This window comes from Lindgomyces ingoldianus, assembly GCF_010093535.1.
Source record: "Lindgomyces ingoldianus strain ATCC 200398 unplaced genomic scaffold BDR25scaffold_5, whole genome shotgun sequence".
NCBI classification, from domain to species: domain Eukaryota; kingdom Fungi; phylum Ascomycota; class Dothideomycetes; order Pleosporales; family Lindgomycetaceae; genus Lindgomyces; species Lindgomyces ingoldianus.
Genome location: NW_022985166.1, coordinates 1,621,288 through 1,634,836, shown reverse-complemented (window position 1 = coordinate 1,634,836; position 13,549 = coordinate 1,621,288). Strand labels below are relative to the sequence as shown.

At 48.2% G+C, this 13,549-nt stretch overlaps 6 protein-coding genes across 6 annotated transcripts; 3 read left to right on the top strand and 3 right to left on the bottom strand.

The window, feature by feature from the left end:
- Positions 1-142: 142 nt before the first annotated feature.
- BDR25DRAFT_213316 (uncharacterized protein) lies at positions 143-1,721 on the top strand (the record flags this gene model as incomplete). Its single annotated transcript, XM_033684749.1, has 4 exons — positions 143-228; positions 288-354; positions 594-693; positions 772-1,721. 4 exons carry the CDS (start codon positions 143-145, stop codon positions 1,719-1,721), a joined length of 1,203 nt encoding a protein of 400 aa, XP_033552351.1.
- An 805-nt stretch (positions 1,722-2,526) lies between these two features.
- BDR25DRAFT_213680 (heme peroxidase) lies at positions 2,527-4,528 on the top strand (the record flags this gene model as incomplete). Its single annotated transcript, XM_033684761.1, has 3 exons — positions 2,527-3,010; positions 3,072-4,406; positions 4,464-4,528. The coding sequence occupies 3 exons, from the start codon at positions 2,527-2,529 to the stop codon at positions 4,526-4,528; spliced, it is 1,884 nt and encodes a 627-aa protein (XP_033552350.1).
- A 129-nt stretch (positions 4,529-4,657) lies between these two features.
- On the bottom strand, positions 4,658-6,338 carry BDR25DRAFT_331893 (cytochrome P450 55A3; the record flags this gene model as incomplete). The annotated part of the gene is made up of 7 exons (XM_033692689.1): positions 4,658-4,859; positions 4,937-5,312; positions 5,384-5,567; positions 5,620-5,732; positions 5,785-5,941; positions 5,996-6,102; positions 6,156-6,338. The coding sequence occupies 7 exons, from the start codon at positions 6,336-6,338 to the stop codon at positions 4,747-4,749; spliced, it is 1,233 nt and encodes a 410-aa protein (XP_033552349.1). The 3' UTR covers positions 4,658-4,746.
- A 1,742-nt stretch (positions 6,339-8,080) lies between these two features.
- Positions 8,081-8,964, top strand: BDR25DRAFT_382533 (uncharacterized protein; the record flags this gene model as incomplete). Its single annotated transcript, XM_033697782.1, has 2 exons — positions 8,081-8,152; positions 8,204-8,964. The coding sequence occupies exons 1-2, from the start codon at positions 8,092-8,094 to the stop codon at positions 8,962-8,964; spliced, it is 822 nt and encodes a 273-aa protein (XP_033552348.1). The 5' UTR covers positions 8,081-8,091.
- Positions 8,965-8,979: 15 nt separating this feature from the next.
- BDR25DRAFT_279595 (putative feruloyl esterase) lies at positions 8,980-10,851 on the bottom strand. The gene is made up of 2 exons (XM_033687765.1): positions 10,466-10,851; positions 8,980-10,409 (listed from the first exon to the last, which is right to left on the bottom strand). Exons 1-2 carry the CDS (start codon positions 10,827-10,829, stop codon positions 9,163-9,165), a joined length of 1,611 nt encoding a protein of 536 aa, XP_033552347.1. The 5' UTR covers positions 10,830-10,851; the 3' UTR covers positions 8,980-9,162.
- Positions 10,852-11,794: 943 nt separating this feature from the next.
- BDR25DRAFT_331891 (Di-copper centre-containing protein) lies at positions 11,795-13,549 on the bottom strand. Its single transcript, XM_033692688.1, has 6 exons — positions 13,224-13,549; positions 12,890-13,175; positions 12,363-12,843; positions 12,234-12,311; positions 12,145-12,186; positions 11,795-12,082 (listed from the first exon to the last, which is right to left on the bottom strand). The coding sequence occupies exons 1-6, from the start codon at positions 13,344-13,346 to the stop codon at positions 11,893-11,895; spliced, it is 1,200 nt and encodes a 399-aa protein (XP_033552346.1). The 5' UTR covers positions 13,347-13,549; the 3' UTR covers positions 11,795-11,892.

Sequence of the window (13,549 nt, the reverse complement as noted above, 5' to 3'; positions counted from 1 at the left end):
TGTGAGAGGGAACGACCCGTCCGCAGACCCACTTCCGGGGATCTAGATATTATCTCGCATGACCGCGTCCCAAGTCGTGGGAAGTGATCATTGTCAACCTCATCAACTTGTCAGCCAAGGTGGTCCTCAGTGCGACACTACGATGTTTGCACCAAATGACTTAGGTCCTACGATAGAAATCACTGCTTACACCTTAACAAGCCTATCAACCCTAGTTGTTGGCGTGAGGTAAGGCCCCATTCCCCATCGAAGCTAGCTCTGTACCGCTGTGTTAATTGAATCCCCAGATTTTACTGTCGAATATGGGTCGTAGGGAGGTTAAAACTATATGATTATGTCATGGTAACCGCATTAGTGAGTTCACAGTTTCCCCTCGTGTTTACAATCGTCGGTGCGATGTCAATCCTTCCTGTTGTCCTTTACGATGGAGCATAACGAGGGTCTGATTTCAATAGAGGCTAGCATCCTTTCAAAATCCTCTATAGTCCAAGCAAAGGGATTGATAAATCAGATCTGCCTTAGTTGTGTTCCGTCATGCGATCACATACTGTAATTTGATAGGCTCTAGGGACGTTGGGTACTAACTGTGCTAGCTGTGCACCTGGGGAATGTGCGCCATCAACCACTACCAACTCTTTTACGGCAGCGGCCAGCATCCAAGACCCCCAAATCTACCACCTGTAAGGCCAAAGCGTGTAGATTCACCCCTCGCCAATAACCTTCTAATATTTGATTCCCAGATCTCATCCGATCACCTCCATCGTAAAATAGTCGGGGCCGCAAGATCTTGGTACGCCTTCCAGCTGATGTACTTGGCCGACCTTGCTCTTATCAAGTTTTCCATTCTCGCCTTTTACCTTACTATTGCGACTCAACGAACGTTTCGGTTTCTCGTATACCTTTCGATTGTCATTGTTGCAGTCTTCACGATTGTTATGATATTTGTCAACGCATTTGAATGTCCCGAACATCCCTCCTTTGCCTTGGGACCTCAAATCTTCGAAAGGGAGAAGTACCACTGCCTCATTATGAACACGGTCTACTACACACAAGCTGGCTTCAACATCTTCTCCGATACGGCGATCCTCCTTCTCCCTATGCCTCTACTTGTCCAGATTAAGAGCATGGCCAAGCTGAAACGTATTGCACTACTCGGTGTCTTTTCCGTCGGTGGTATTGCGCCGATTGCATCTGCCATCCGTGTATGGGGGGTGTACATGTGGGCTAACTCAGACGAGCCTCGATATTATGGCGGCTATGTCATATTCTGGACGCAAATAGAACTAAACACGGCAATCGTATCGGCTTCGGTGCCGTCACTCCAGCCTCTGTTCAAGAGAGTCTTCGGCGAGCTCTCGAGGTTCCCGCGGCGAAGCGCATACTATTACTATGGAGATGGGGCAGGCAGTCACAGCAATATGACGGAAGCGCATATTGGACAGGGGAGGAGAGATGTGAGAGAAATCCCACTGTCCGGCTTGGAGTCACCTCGGTCCTCTTATCATCCCCCGAAACAAAGTTCAAACACCGAATTGGAGAGCGGCTGTATTCACGTTCATAGTATTAGCGAAGAGGAGGAAATCCGAGCTCGAGTCGACATAAGCGAAGAGGAAGAAATTCGGAATCGAGTCCTTGCGTTCTCGTCCCAGAGGTCCTCTACTCAATCCCACATACCAAAGTCACCCGAGCGACCAAGAGACATACTGATGTCTTCGGGCTAAATATTATGGGACCGCGCTAAATATTTGCAAAGTCCCTTTAGAGCGCAGACCCTCTATGATAGCCTTATTGAAGGGTTTTTAGCCAGGTTTGCCGGTCATCATTGTAGGTGATTCGCCTGTTCATCCACCAATATGAAGTCGAGAATAGTAATTCCCCTGGTCAAGCTACGCCGCACAAAGTCGACTTGCTAGGTCGGAGTTCGAAAGAGGCTTATAAGTGGTCAGCTCCGCAGTAACCACTTCCATTCATTGCCGCAACGAATATATCAATGATGCCCTTTACCAACCCACGGTGGCTTACTCCATCCCTGGAGAAACCAGAATCCAACGTCGCATTCGGTCATTCCGTTGTCAGATGTCTGGGGTCGAGCCTCGCCGTGCTTATTTTATTTTCCTATTCCGGAATGGTCGGCTTCAGCTATTGGTCCTGCTTACCCATCGACCTCTTCTATTTGCACCTTAGGCCAGTACTATCTCATCCTTGTGTAGTCAGAGTGTGTAGTTAATCATGGGTTCACTGCTGTGGCGGAGAAGGAGGAAGCTGAGTTTTATCCATCTCTAGACAGGTGGGTAAGCACAGATATATTGGTATATAGGCACTGTGACCATGTCTGAGGTCTCTCCTAAGGTGTGAGATGATACTGCATTCCTCCTGGCATCTGTTTCGCTCTCTTACTTCCCTTAACTGGATGACAAGGTAGGTTGAGTTTGTACCAGAAAAGCCTTCTGAACGAACGAACCTTGCCCTTTCATTACACCAGTTCTCTCGTATTTACAAGGCTCCCTCCTCTCCATCACACCCCCAATGGCACCAACTACAAAGCCTTCTTCGGCCCCATACGACCCCTCCTTTACCGATAAAGTTCTGATTCTCGTCTTCAAAGGCGTTAACTGGCTTATCCCATGGCATAAACTCCCTACATATATAGGCGTCGCCAATCTCGATGCCTATCGCAAAGAACTCCGTCACAAGAACCTCCATGACGTCTACCCCGGGCCAGATTACCAAGGGAAGTCCGGTTGCCCGCACATGGAAACCACCGAGTACCTTTCGACGCGTAACTCGGATGGCTTGTACAACGCGCTCGACCGACCGAAGATGGGATGCCTAGGAATGCGGTTTGGAAGAAATGTTCCAAGAGAGTTCACCAAGAAGCCGACGGTTGAAGAAATGTTAACGCCGAACCCTAGGCTGGTGAGCAGATCATTGTTAGCCAGGGATACGTTTAAGCCAGCAACGATTTTGAACTTGCTAGCTGCGGCGTGGATCCAGTTTCAAGTACACGATTGTAATATTCCCTCTTAATGTCCGAAGTGATACAGGCCGAAATCCCACTGACGTTAATCAAGGGTTCATGCACAATAATAGTGAAAGTGAAAATTACAATGTCCCTCTCCCCCAGGGTGACAATTGGTCTAGCTCATCAATGAAGATAGAAGCAACTCTCGCAGATACACCACTCGATAAGAAAGATCAGGAAGCTCCCGCTTATGCGAACAAGAATACGCACTGGTGGGACGGTTCTCAAATATACGGCAATACTGAAGCAAAGACGAAAGAACTCCGTGGCAACGCTAAGAACGGAAAGCTCTTAGTCGACGTCGAAAACATGGAGACGTTTCTCCCACGGGACGAAAACGGCATTCCCGTAACTGGATTCCTCGCAAACTGGTGGATCGGTCTTGAAATGATGCATACCCTTTTCGTACTTGAGCATAACGCTATATGTGATGAGCTGACCCTACACAATCCTGACTGGACTTCAGAACAGCTATTCGACACCGCTCGGCTTGTCAACTGTGCATTGATGGCAAAGATACACACCGTAGAATGGACGCCCGCTATCTTAGCCCACCCAACTCTCGACGTCGCCATGCACGCTCAATGGTGGGGAATCCTCGGGGAGAAGCTTTACAAAATGCTCGGGCGTGTCTCGAGCGGCGAGGAACTCAGCGGGATCCCTGGATCTGGCGCCGAGCAGCATGGCGCACCCTACTCCCTGACTGAAGAATTTGTCTCTGTGTACCGCCTCCACTCGCTCATTCCAGACGACATCGCATTCTTCACCGCGGAAACCGGCGCCCATAAGAAGACGTACTCAATCGCCGATGTTGCCTTCGAAAACGCGCGAAAGCCGATGCAAGACTCGAAGCTGAAATTCGAAGACCTGTTCTACTCCTTCGGAATCAACTATCCCGGGGCTGTGACTCTGAACAATACGCCCCACTTTCTACGCGACCTACATACACCCGAAGGCCGTCATATCGATCTTGCAACTGTTGATATCTTACGAGATCGTGAACGAGGTGTTCCGCGGTACAATCAATTCCGCCGGCTCTTCCATCTCAAACCCGCAACGTCGTTCCTCAACTTGGCCGGCGGGAACAAAACCGTTGCGGAGAAACTAGGCAAGATCTACGACGACGACATCGAGAAAGTCGATCTGCTAGTCGGTTGTCTTAGTGAGCCGCTGCCAAAGGGCTTCGGCTTCAGCGACACAGCGTTCCGGGTTTTCATTCTCATGGCGAGCCGGAGGTTGAAGAGTGATCGGTTCATCGCAACAGAGTGGAATGAGGATGTGTATAGTAAGGTGGGTATGAAATGGGTGCAGGATGGTGGGTTTAAAGATATTCTGGAGAGGCATTTTCCGGTGTTGAAGGCGCCGTTAAAGGGGGTGAAGAATCGTGAGTGCTATGCCCTGCCGATATGAAATTAAACGGACGACTGCTAATGAAATAAAGCGTTTGCGCCTTGGGATAAGGTTGGCAGCTCGGCGGAGTATAAGGGGAAGGAGACGAATGCTTGAAGAGTGGTGGTAGTATGTATTTGTACGATCTCTATGTGGAGATTATTGGTTGTGTTGAATAAAAAAAATTTTCTCCTCGTCGCACTTTGGAGTAAAGAACCCGTAGCAGACCCTATTTTAAACCCTGAGCCGCATTTTCAGTCCGCCTAAGCGTACCATCTAGCCATCTACACACACCCTCACTTTAGAGATAATAACTACCAATGCCGATGCCCAAATTACCAGTTCACCGGTAGCTCAGTGATTCCCACGTCCTTCTTAGGCGGCGTCCACTTGATTTCTTCGAAAGGTACCGCAAGTTTCAAATCCGGCAATCTTTGGAAGAGGGTAGCTAAGGGAGGTGTAAGTCACGTCCTTGCTTAAATCAAAGAGGCAAGGTAACGTCAAAGGGAAGTCTAATTAACTCACCAAACACAACTTCCAACTCCGCCCTCGCAAGCGGCTCAGCCACACACCGATGCTCGCCCCATCCATACCCCATTGCCTTAAACCAATCTTCGCCGCGTCCCCCTTCTTCTTTTGGCACAAACCTCATGAGGTCGAAAATCTCTGGGTCAGAGAAGATGTCTTCGTCTCGGCTGGCAGATTGCGTGGCTGCAATTATGCCGTCTCCTGCTCTGATGTCGTGCCCAGCGAGAGTGATGTCGACTTTGGCAACACGACGAGTCGCCATTGCAGATCCGGTGTGGTAACGACAAAGCTCGGATACAAATGCGGGAGAGAGTGTGGGGTTCTGCTTCAGTTTGGAAAGCTGGCTTGGGTGTTGGAGGAGTGTTACGACTCCCTGCAGGATCGTCAGTATTTTGTTACATTCAGAGCAACGAAAGTGGGTTTAAGAGCAGAGGGAGATAGTACGAGATTGATCATGTTGACCATGGTAGCATTGCCAGCAACAAGCATCAAGAACGCAATCTGCACAGCGTCGGAGCGGTCAATGTTACCAGGCTTTACTTGTTCAGTTACCAATCTGCTAATCAGGTCTTCCTCTGGCTGTTGAGTTCGCTTATCTACTAGTTTGCCGATATAATCCAGCAAGGTACTTCATAGCATATTGAGTCAGCAGGGCTTTCACTTCAGGGGCCTAAACCTACGTGTTTGCATTAGACGCCTCGGTCGCAGTTGCGCTGCCATTGCTGCGGATAGCATTTTGCTGAGTGAGGAACTCGAGGTCCTCAAACGGAACACCGAGAATTCCATAGATGATCTATTTGCAAATAGTGAGTAACTCTCTACTATATCTTCCCGAGTAATCGTACGTAAGAAGGGACTGGTAAAGCGAATTTCTCAATCAAGTCGACTGGTTTCTCGCATCCACCTTTGATCATGGCATCGAGCAATGTATCTACCGTCTTCTGGATGTGCGGACGAAGCTTCGATATAGCTTCGTACGCAAAGAGGGACTCGACCATGCTTCTAATCAAATATTAAACAAATTCGACCCTAAGTCAGTTATTTCAGAAGACTTACCTCTGCTGCATATGCTGCGGTGGATCCATGTCAACAAAAGTTGGTTTGTTCTTTGCGGCCTCCCTTCCACCAGCACTCATCTCTGGAAACCCCGGCCTAGTTCTCTCCTGTCTTGTGTTATAATTGCCTTGATAGCAACGTAGTGGAAAGTATGAGATACTTTGGAGAGTCGCTCATCTATCAAGACACTGGTGACATCCTTGTGCTTAACAATAAGCCATGGGTGAGTGCCATCCCAGAGCTCTACACGAGACACAGGTTCAGTGGCCCTCAGTCTTGCATATTCGGTGGGTGGCTCCCAAGTCTTTGGACGAGCGAACGGAAAGCTTGGTGGTGTTGCCATCACTGTAGAGTTAGAAAAGTATTTGAATAGATGAGACGGACTGTGAAGGCGAATGGGAAAATTGAAGGGAGTGACGCGCGTCAAGCTTTGCATCTCAACAGCTACGGAATCCAAAAGTGGCACTCGAATATGTTGGCTTTATGTCTTCCTCTAGACATGTGCTCAAACTTCCCACCGACCCTCATCATACGATCATTACGCTTGATCACGATGACTGAGGTCATGTACGCCAATGGCTTGCAGATTATCAAAGCAAAATGCCCGCATAGACATGGTACTCTAGTGGTGCTTGTCTTCTGCCGTAAAACCTTGCTGGTATCTACTCTAGGAAAGTTTATAGTGCCTCGTAAGGGACATGAGCAGAGAATAGACGCTGTGCTGCTTTCTAAGCGATGAGAAATGAAATTACCAATTCAACGGGAATTAGGGCATACTTTACTGGCCAATCTGAGAGCATTATGAGTCGAGTAGAGCTTTGTGGTGCGGGGAGGCAAGGTCGCACCTATTCTAGTGGACCCCTCAAAATGATGAAATGCTTATTCATGCATGCAGCGTGCAGCCAAATGTGTAATGAGCCAACCTCCTGGTTCATGTCGACTCACGATCGAATTTTGTGACAGATCATCAGACGACATTTGAGTCTAAAATAGGTACCTCTTCCGTCGCCGTGGTACTTCTCCACGCATTCTTCCTCCGGGATCTGTCGTCCCTCAAAAGATGTATGACCTGAATAGCCAACTCGCCGAATGTATCATTAGCGGCCTGCATGCATCTTGCTCCTACGTCCAATCTAGATAACTAACTTTACACAGAAACCTTCTTGTAATCCTTAGATCTTGTAGAAGTCGTTGCTGCTACAATGGAACCAAACTAGCAGTAAATTTATCACAGAAATTTGCACCCTCCCAGTATTCCCTTATATCAAACGAAAGATCTACAGATCAGGTTAGCCCTATTCAAATTCCGTCGTATACACTAACATGCTAGAAGACCAATGAAGTATTCCCTAGCCAACGATTCTGAGATCTTATTAGTCATTTTGCACCTTTATATGCGCTGGCACTAGATTCCGATGATAAATTTGTTATAACGAAGTTTAGGATAGCAGGATAAAGCAACTTAGCGTGGATTGGGTCGGCGAGCGTGAGTTTAAGGAAGAAAAATTGGAAGAGGTGGGGCGCGTTGCTCACTTTCTCATTTAACAAGTTACTAACCGTATTAGGAACACGAAACGACAATTTCTTATCGATACCTTCCCCGCAATTCCAGTTGACCTCAGCACAAGAGTTCCTATCGATGCCACCTTATTTTCCTTAGAAGGTGTTTGGAGGCACAACTCGAGCGGACTAGCCCCCAGGTCTCCTCGTTTCTCACCACTTTTCACAACACTAGATACAGTACAGAAAGATGGGTCTGGGCTTTCCTCCTTATTTCCTTATCAGCGTGCCAGCATCGAGGAAATGCATGGGCTTGGAGATGCTGTTATCATTATATCGGTAGTCTTGTCGACGGGTTTTAGTCTCTCTCCCAACTGCATTGTCGTTATGGGCTGTCGGTTGTACTTCCCTAAGCAAGTTAGAGCAACACCAGAGAATCGACCGCTATTGCACCTATCACCACCTCGTCAGAAGCGTTGAATTCCTTTCCAATAAAGCTAGATAGATATGGACGAGGAAGTGGGACCCTTTTAACTCATGGGGCTGGACAATAGTCCCTGAGTCCTCCCTCAACATCGGTAGAAGCTCTTGTTACCATGACCGAATCCACATATCCGCAGAATACCTCTAACAAGGTTAACCGCTACAAACACCAAGGTTAGAATCTTGCTATATGCTAAGACCGCTGATGTTTGTTAATTCTCATAGCCACCTATGATGTGGAAACGATCCGTTCCATCGTCAATAGCACGCCAGTCCTTCACGTGTCCTTCGTTCCCGAACCGACCATTCCCGCCCCCATTGTCCTTCCTATGATTGGCCAGTTGGGACTCTATCCTGGAGATGAATCTCGTGGCGAAGGCGATTGGAAATGCTATCTTCATGGTTACGTTAGCTCCCGTCTGATGAAGCTGGCAGACGACGCTGTGAAGCGGGGTGAGGAGGGCCTGCCCCTCTGTATCGCTGCTACAAAAGTAGACGGATTCGTGCTCACTCTGACACCAAATTCTCACAACTACAACTACAGGTCCGCTGTTCTACAGGGGTTTGCAACCATTGTCGATGACCAGGAGGAGAAGATCTGGGCCATGCAACTTATCACAAATTCAGTTGTTCCAGGTCGATATACCAACACACGAATTCCCCCAGATGGCGCTGAAATGCAGTCCACGCGCATTCTGAAGCTCAAAGTCACAGGTGCCAGCGGGAAGGTACGAGAAGGCATTCCTGAGGACGAGAGGAAAGACATGAAGAGAGAAGATGTGCTCGACGCAGTTTGGACCGGCGTAATCCCTGTGTATGAAAAGCTGGGTGAGCCCCAACCTGGCCCTTATAATAGAATCGCAAATATCCCAGAACACGTCACGAAGTTCGTCAAGGAGGAGAATGAAACTCGGGAGAAGTATGCTTTTGAAGCAGCACATAAACCTGCACCAGTCAAGAGAGAAAAGAAGAGCGAAGATAGCTAAGTGATTGAGGTGCATGGAAACTTATCCGAAGACAACGTTATTTGTGACTGACTAGTACCACGTAGAGCTGAGAATCGTTGGTCCTGTATATGCCCTATATACCATTAGACTAAGTGAGCAGAGTTTTGATCATGCCTTAATGACACAATCCCATCGCTTTCCAGTCCCAACTTTCCTCAAATTTAGGACTGAGCCGGCTCAAACACAATGCCATCCATTCTCATCAGTTCCATTCCCACGACCTTTGTACACATTTACTTTTGGGTGCTTGCAATGCTTCCTAGTAAATGCAACTCCTTGCGCAGGATCATCGTTGACAAACTTCGTTCCCCTTACGAACTCAGGTGCCTTTCCATGCTCGACCCACTCAACAATCCTCATGAGCATATTGTCGTCTGGATCGTCGCTTGCCGCAGTTCCGCCATGCTGCCCAAGGTAGTTCGTCCCAGGTCCACCGAAACAATGGCCCAGTCCACTAATGCGGAAATACCGATAGAACTCGTCCAACTCCGCATTCGAAGACCCCATAGTCTTGGCTACAAGGTCGTAGTAGCGGTCCGAGTTTCCGACGGGGAGGTATTCATCGGCCTGACCGTGGAAGTGTAGAACTTTGGCGCCGCGATCCCGGAAAGCACGCAAATCGCCATCGAAGGTTTCAACGTTGAATAGGTTCGCCTTTAGCGCTACTGCAGCGTCTTGCAGACTGAACATGGTCCGATTCCAACTCAAATTCTGGTAAATCACAAAGCGGAAATACTCTTCCAGCCAGGTTCCGGGCAATGGTCCGTACAGAGCATTGATCATTCTGACCTCATCGCCGTGTTGCTGCCCCGAAGCAATCACCTGTCCATCAACGACTACCGGCGAGAATACTTTCTCCACAGCGGATACTTGAGCTTGAGAGAGACATCCAGGCCGAGAAGTATTCTCGCAGAGGATTTTCGTTAAATTAGGCTTACATTTGCGCGTGTCTTCAAGGATGCCATCGACAGCGCCATCGAGGTGATCGCACTGGCTGAGAACTTCTTCGTGGAGAGTCTCCCAGTTCTGTGTATCAAGGAAAGTGTCACTAGAGTTATCACCCAAGGACTGGAAGGCATAGCCGAAAAACGAGATCAAGCCATTGGAAGCAATCGCTGGTGCTCCTGCTATGACACCGTCAAAGAGTTCTGGATATGACTGAACGGCTTTCCATGCTTGTCTGCCGCCGGTGGAACAACCGATGTAGTATGACTTCATGGCTTTGCACTTGTCCTTTCCATAAAACTGCGAGGTGATGTTCTTGCCCAGCACAACTCCGGTATAAAGCGACCTCCAGACGAAATCCTTCAGAACCTCGGGCTGATGGAAGAATGCGCCGCCAGATGTACCGTTGTGTCCGTTGTTTGCTCCAACGGCTGCAAAGCCAAACTTGGTTGCGTATGCTATATCTGAATACTGGATGCCTGGCGTTGGAATTAACATAGATGATTTAAAGCATAGTCATGTAACTTAGGCTCACATCCGCTAAGTCCACCATTTCCAGTAGACAAAAACCTCCCGGACCAATTCTCAGGTAGCCATGTTTCGAGGATGATAGAGCTTGAGTTTGATGTCGCGGCTTTGAGGGCTAGTCTGCAAATGTTGACCGGAAGAGATGTTGGCGAGGCGAAGAGACTGCAAGTTTCATTCGTGCCGTCAGCCGTGTGGTTTATGACCGACCCCGCTGGAAGATACTCCACAATGTTGATATGGATGTCATATTTGGCTTCAGCAGTGACTGTATGGGCGAGGTTCGCGCATTTGGACTGGAAAGTTTCAACGACACCGCTATGAACACCCAAAGGCAGTAAAGCCAAGGAGGATAGGAAAATGGATAAATGCATGGCCGTTTCTCCAACGTTAGAGCAGGTGATTGATGGGAAGAGTGTTCGAAATTCAGAATATAGACACGACGTCACTTATATTTCTACCTCATCGGCCCAATCCGACCGCCGAGTGTGCAAGTCGAAGGAGCCTTGCGCTCTGAATCCATGCCCCGACGGGACTAATGATCAACTTTTTGCAAAATAATGCCTGAGTAGTCTGCTAGCGTAGGATTTAAGCCGCTCCCCGGAGATTATCTAGTCACCGACGCCGATTCTCCAGTTCCTGGCTAGACAGATGTGGAGACGGGTGAGTTAGTAGGAGTTGAACGGCATGAAGAAATGATTTAAAGCAGGCTCTACCCCAGAAGATCGGAAAGTAGAGTGCGATATGTTCCCAGACCTAACATTTCCGACGACCAGAAACTGTGATCATTTCTACAGAGATTGCTGACCCACGATCTTGCTTGTAACAGATTGACGAATGAACAGTATCCGGAAACGAGTGGAAGCTTAGCTCTTTACAGCCCTAGGGATATTTCCATGCATGTTGCTGATAAGCTAGTCTTGATTGGGAGCCGACGTCCCTGGTCCGGGGAAACTACCCACCGTTTCCCTAAGTCTGTAGATGAATCTTCCCTCCCCCAGCCTCAGAGTCGTCGCAAGCGCAATTTCTTTTTCGCGAACAAAATCACAATCCTTTTCTGAATTCAACCTTGAAGGATCTGATTGCTGAGGCGACGCTTTCCCGCAAGATAGCTGCAATTATTGCTGGCTATGCAGTTTTCGTGCGACGCTGTTTAAGCTGGTCCGCATATAAGAGAGCACGGATAAAAAGTGACTCGCTCTATTGCCTCGACCTATCTATTTTCTTTCCTTCTCGTCTTTGTCCATATCACGTTTTTAGATTAGGGAATTTCAAGTTACCATTCTTTAGATAAGTGGTAAGAGTTATATAGCAGATATGTTTACCAAGGTTCTTGGCCGTCAAACAATATTCCAACCATTTGCAGAAGCGAAAACTCTGTACTACCGAGCATATTAAATTCTTTGTATTTTATTACCTACGATTTCCTCCATTAACCTACGCATACGTATAGCAAAATGGCCCGGCGATCGTGCTCATACCGTCCCGGTTTTTGATAGTTGGCGCATTAACGCCCAGGTTGATAGGATCGTCGAGCGTGCCGTTGGGAGTAGTGAAGTCATTCAGAACCGTAGGTCCGTAGAGTGCATATGTTCGATTTGCTGGATCCTGGTTTTGCCACACCCACCTAGGAGAGAATCGTTAGCCGCGCGATGATTCAATGCGGGATCATTTAGCAAGAGAGCTCACCAGGTGTAGTCAATCATAGCATGGTGAAGGAAGAAGGCAGGGCTGCAAAAGGTTAGAATTTTACTTTTGTGGTGCGATGGCAAGCTTACTCGCCAGGCGACGTGAAAAAGTCGCTACCAGGATCGCCTCCAACGGTGAAATGGCCCGCTCCATGAACACCCATGTATCTAAGGGATATGTAAACAGTTTGCAAATCAGGAGGGCAGGGCTAAACTTACCCAGCTGGGAAATCTCCCTGTAGGTAATACCAGAAGTCTGCAATCTTGGTGTTGTTTGTGATCAGATATGCGATATCACTGTCCTTAAGCCATTTGCTCGAGATATAGGTGGAGATGTCCCGACGCAAGCAACGGGGGTTGTAGTACCGCCCAAGCCCAGCTGGATCTGGGTTCGTCTGGTTCAGGTAGGTAACAGCTGGAAAAACTGGGCCGAGAGTTGGGGTCCAGTCTTTGAACGGGCCTTTCGTAACGCATCCACCTCCGACACCCTGAGCAATATTGATCTGGCATATGCCTGTTATTGGATCATTGATGCAAAACCCGGTATAGTTGAAGAAGTCACCATTACCGCCGACGCTGGAGTCGCTGCCATCGAACATAGGTGAATTTATGGGATCAAGCGCCGTGATGGCCCAGTTCCAATATGGCTGATACCCGGTGTATCCGCACTCATCTCTAAGAGCCTTCTCCATAGCCCAGACTAAATTCGTGTTAGCGTTGCTTCACTACGGGTCATGGTGTCTTACCGTAATATCGATGCCAAACCATGAAATTTGCCGTTGAGTGAATTGTAAAGCTTTGATTCATGTGTATAGCCACGAAGTCATCATGCCGTGATCGAACTCCAGGATACCCAAAGCTTTCTGGGGTTTTCGGAGGTTTTTTCTTGAGGCATTTCAATGCACTGATGTATGACTTCCTCTCCGCAACAGAAAGAGTGGTCCATTCCTTGCGGACTACAACATTTTGCGCAGTGCACTTCGGATTAGGGTAACCATGCCTCTTGATGTATGCCGCAAGATTTGTCCGTCCCTGCCCTCATATGAGCAATATATCATATTACCATGAGAAATGAGGTACCTTGTCTGCTAGCTTGTGAGTTTGCACAGATGTAGCCGGTGTCCATTTGGTCCTAGGGATATTGAGGGCAATAGCAAAGGAGAAAAGCAATTGAAGCTGGAAAAGGAGCTTCTTGGCTAACATGGTAAAGGAATGTAGGATATAGCGAGCAAACACGAATAGGGAAACCCGTGCCCTGCAAAATGAACGCAGTGACTGATCAGTTCAGAGTATTAGACGCGAGTGGCATTTATCCAGACGCGAAGTGGGAATACCCAGTTCTTATACTCGCGTTGCACCAGCTCGTAGCGAAACTGGTGTTCACTGACCACGATACTGCATGGGTC